This window comes from Triticum dicoccoides, chromosome 2B (assembly GCF_002162155.2).
Source record: "Triticum dicoccoides isolate Atlit2015 ecotype Zavitan chromosome 2B, WEW_v2.0, whole genome shotgun sequence".
In the NCBI taxonomy this organism is placed as follows: Eukaryota; Viridiplantae; Streptophyta; class Magnoliopsida; order Poales; family Poaceae; genus Triticum; species Triticum dicoccoides.
In genome coordinates, this window is record NC_041383.1 from 183,284,999 (window position 1) to 183,289,432 (window position 4,434).

The following is a 4,434-nucleotide window of genomic DNA, read 5'->3' on the forward strand; positions in this document are numbered from 1 at the left end:
AGCGCCTAAGGTATAGGCGCTGCACGTCATAGTGTGGCGCCTATCCCTTAGGCGCTGCACAGGTGCGTGTGGGGCCGCAACTGGACCAGGGCTGCCACGCTGGCAGGAAGTGTGACGCCTAAGTGATGGGCGCTGCACAGTAGGGTGCGGCGCCCAGCTGTCGGGCGCCACACCAAAGGGTCAGCAGAGTGAAATTTTTTCGTAACCAGGTCAGGTTATGATTTGATTTCGTCCTCAGGTCAAATATGTGATTTCTGCCACTGTTTACTACCTGGAGCACTTCCCTAATCAAGTCCTCACCTAAATAGGTTAGAACTTTTTATAGAAAATGGCATGTGGCCCATCCGGCCCCGGGGCCTTTTAAGTCACCAATGCTAAACAGAGCATTCCTCACTTCCTCCACCGTGTAAGGTGCTAAAAGAGTTTCATTCATATAATCCATTACACAATGTTTCACTTTATTTAAGACTCTTCTTCGTGAATCTTTATAGACTTCTTCCTGAAGAACAATCTGTCGATCACTCGTGGTAGATATTTGAGGTGATCTCCGGACCTTTATAGACTTCTTCTTCATGAAGCACAATCACTCTTTGTCACTGAACTCGTGGTAGATACTTGAGGTGATCTCCGAACCTTTATAGACTTCTTCTTCGTGAAGCACAATCACCCTTGGTCACTGAAGAACTTGACACCTAACCGTCTAGAGAGTTCGCAGCTCGCGTATTGGACTTAAGATTCGAGTGATGCTAAACCACTATCTATTTTTTTCGCTCTGGGATTTTTCTCTCGGTAGATTTTAAACTCAAAACCACTCGGAGTGTGTTGAAGCATGCCGCATTCACCATAGACATATACCGATAGTGTGTTGAAGCATGCACTAACCTCAAGTTATCAAGGCACTGGCAGGAGCATCTTTGGCTCATAATACACATAATTTGCAGTGCAAGAATGAGGGCAGCAAACAAAGCTTAAGATTCCTCTGATATTTACAACACACTTGGGCCAGAAAAGTATCCACACTACTGAATACTGATACATGAATGCACTGCTTATTTAAGCCAGAAATTTGAACCAAAATACACAAGAATGGTCTATAGACATCAACATGGGCCATCACAACGGATACATGCGACGGGGAAGTGATGTCTAGGCGCCACCACGAGCAGCATCCTGGAGACACTTCACAGCGCTGTCATAGTTCACGAAGCCCATGAACCAGAAGTCATGGTTATCGACAGAAACGACCTGGATGTACCTCTCCGCAGGGTTCTGTTGACTTGCGGTAGGAGTGACTGATCTCAGGTGAGGTACAGGTACAACTATCTGCGAAAACATGCAAATATGAATATGATCAGTTGGAGTACAAAACAAAACAAAAATGATCACTCTCGGCTTAGATGACCCAGAGGAACAACAAAAACAAGCGATGTTTCCATATCTTGTTCAATGCTATTAGTATGGGACTTGCAGATTAGCAAAACATTACAAATCTTATGCTCTGTCAAAGCAGATTGAGTTTGACTCAACAACACAGAATGGGAGTATAATAAAGCGGTTGTGATGCAATAATGTGTTTTCTCATTAAGTATAAGTATGTAGTGGTAAAGATATGAAAATGTTCGTTTCTAGACCAAACTAAGTTTTAAAATGAATATATAAGAACTAGTATTGCAGATCACCTACCTTGTAAATGGCTGACGCGGTCTGATTATCCTCAGTGACATATGCCACGGGGCTGTCACTACAGAATGCAAGCTTGGCGGTGGAGACGTATAAGACGCCCATTATCGGACCATGAGAGGTCGAGAGGTAGCACGCGTACGCCTTCTTGAGCTTCTCGTCAGGCAAGCACTCAAACGTCTGCTGGAATATCTTGTCGTATCCCCCTTCCGATATGACCTTGGATACCTGAGCGATCCTCCCCATTGCAGCATCCGTAATGCTAGGCCCAGTTTTCACTGCACAAGTCCACACCACACAGGTTCATGGGTCACTGGTCAGCATGTATGGAGAATTACTGAACTGAAAGATGTCTAATCGGTTGGGTGCCGAGGTTCATCATCTCGTGCGGTATATGGTTCATCACCTAATCTGTTGGGGAATCGGGAGACTCACAGTGCTGCCAGACGTCGCCGGCGATGCCCTCGGTCTTGCGCGCGGCCTCGCTGAACCTCTTCCCCACCGAGCCGAACATCTCCCTCAGATTCTCCTTGGTGCCTGCAGCAATCGATTCCCCAAAAGAAACGTCAGCACAAACACTAACCATGCCCCCCGCGAAAGAAAACACTAACCATGTCGAATCCAGTCTCGGAACAGGAGCTGGAGCAGCAGAGAGCAGGAGGCGAGGAGATAGGTGGTGGTTGGCAGTGGTAGGTGACTTACTCTTGGCGGGCGGTCCGGAGGAGGGCGAGGACAGCACGTAGGGGTTGGAGCCCGCGGGCGCCACGACCGGCGGCGGCGGCGGCGCGAGGTCCTCCGGGGACATGCGCGGGTACGCCGCGCCCTCCGACGGCGGGGCTTGGGGCTTGGAATCCATGAGCGATCGGCAGGAGCAGGAGGAGCAAGCGGGGACGGGAAGGGGAGAGAGATCAGGAACGAGGGAGAGCAGTGGGCAGAGTTGACGGCTCCGAAAGAGACGTGGTGGACTGGTGGGGGTGCGAGTGCGACACGGCGACGCAATCAAGCGCGTGAGGCTATAATGGTGGAGCGAGCGTCCAGTTGGCACAAGTAACCGACGCGCTCCGCGTCGACACAGCGTGAGCGCAACCGTCCGTGTCGTGTCGTTGCGATCGGCTGCCGCAAACTAGTGCCGTTGTCCGTTGATGGCGCGCGGCAAACAGCCCCAACCTGCAGAGCACACGCAGCTAGTTTTTCCTCATCTTTTGCCCGTTTGAAATGCAGCTGTCTACTGACACACCACTACAGAAACAAAAAAAGGGTAAAGAAAGATCCTCAAAAAGAAAAGAAACAAAAAAAGGGTTATGGGACTGGCTTAGGGGTCAGCCCCAACCTTCGGCTCTCCCTCTTTCTTGGAGAGCCTGCACACATCAAGTTTTGGGCTCGATGCCTTTGCCGGCGTACCGCGGCCGGCCACAGGGAGGAAATGATCATCCCTCGACCCAATTACCTTACCAACCAAGCAGCACAATGATCCAAACAATTTCCGTGAGGTGCAAGGAAACCAGCAGAAAGTTAAAGCTTCGTAGAACGAAATCAGCAAAAAGTTAATGCTTCAAAGGTACAGTACTACTCCCAAACATCATTATCATTAGACCAAGCCAACACAGGGAGGAAATAACGATCATCCCTCCACACAATTCCTTTTTTTCGGGTGAAATATTGTATTACTCACTTCGACAAATTCATACAATCAATCGCAGCGAGGTCTGTAGCGACCAAAGGCCCTGGACCGAACCAAGTCATAGTTCTACCTTGTAAACGAGCAAACTTAGGGCCCGTTTGGTTTTGCTCCGCTTCCGAAGCGGACGGAGCTGCAACCAGAAACCTGGGAGCGTGCGAAACGGTGCTCCTCACATCCATGGATTTTGAGGAGCCGCTGGATTGCCGAATGGGCCCTTAGCTAGACTATCACTAACTTTTTTTTTACTACGACTGATACGAGTAATACAAGATTCATGGAGTGATAGAAGATATCTAATCTCCTTAATGAACGAAGTGTAGATTGATATGTCCACTTCCCTGGCCTGAATCAAATTCACAGCGATAAGCGAATCCATCTCGATCACGACCGGAAGATCACTTCTCTGGAGAGCCAACGACAACCCCTCCATACAAGCACATAGTTCAGCTTCAAGGGCTTCACGACATGAGAAGAGTTGCCTACATGATGAGAATGTAATTGCACCCTTGTCATCTCTCAGGACCATCCCTGCACCAGCTGAACCATCGTCCACGAACAAGCCATCAGTGCATAAAATTACCCAGCCAGATTTTGGAGCACTCCACGTGGCCTCATTTTTTGTTATCACATGTGGTATCTCGGACATTACTTGGATCAGCTGATAGGTCTATCTTAACACCGATGAGGGACTCTAGGTAGCTTACCAAGAAACGTCTAGAAGCATCCATGGCCGGAGGAGATTTATGGTGGACCACCTCATTACGTATATGCCACGCCCGCCATAACTTCATAGGAAGCATAGACCTTTCAATTTCAGACATCGGCTGTAGAGCATGTAAGATTCACTCTTTCCCAGTATTCACCATGGAAGAAATATTTGGCAATGACCACACACCCGTCATTGTATCCCAGAGGACTTGAGACAAAGTGCATCGACACAGTGCATGAAAACTATCCTCAGTTTCAGTAGCACAAATTGGACATAAGTCGCTAGTTTCAAGGTGCTCCTCCATGTTGGAAGTGAATCAGTGGCAACCCTCCAAGTGAAGTTGCGTACTGTTGGTGGAACATCC

General features: G+C 48.7%; 1 protein-coding gene across 1 annotated transcript; it reads right to left on the minus strand.

Moving 5' to 3' along the window:
* Positions 1–913: 913 nt before the first annotated feature.
* LOC119362945 (GEM-like protein 1) lies at positions 914–2,676 on the minus strand. The gene is made up of 4 exons (XM_037628223.1): positions 2,383–2,676; positions 2,116–2,217; positions 1,684–1,958; positions 914–1,323 (listed from the first exon to the last, which is right to left on the minus strand). Exons 1-4 carry the CDS (start codon positions 2,534–2,536, stop codon positions 1,147–1,149), a joined length of 708 nt encoding a protein of 235 aa, XP_037484120.1. The 5' UTR covers positions 2,537–2,676; the 3' UTR covers positions 914–1,146.
* Between the last annotated feature and the right edge of the window lie 1,758 nt (positions 2,677–4,434).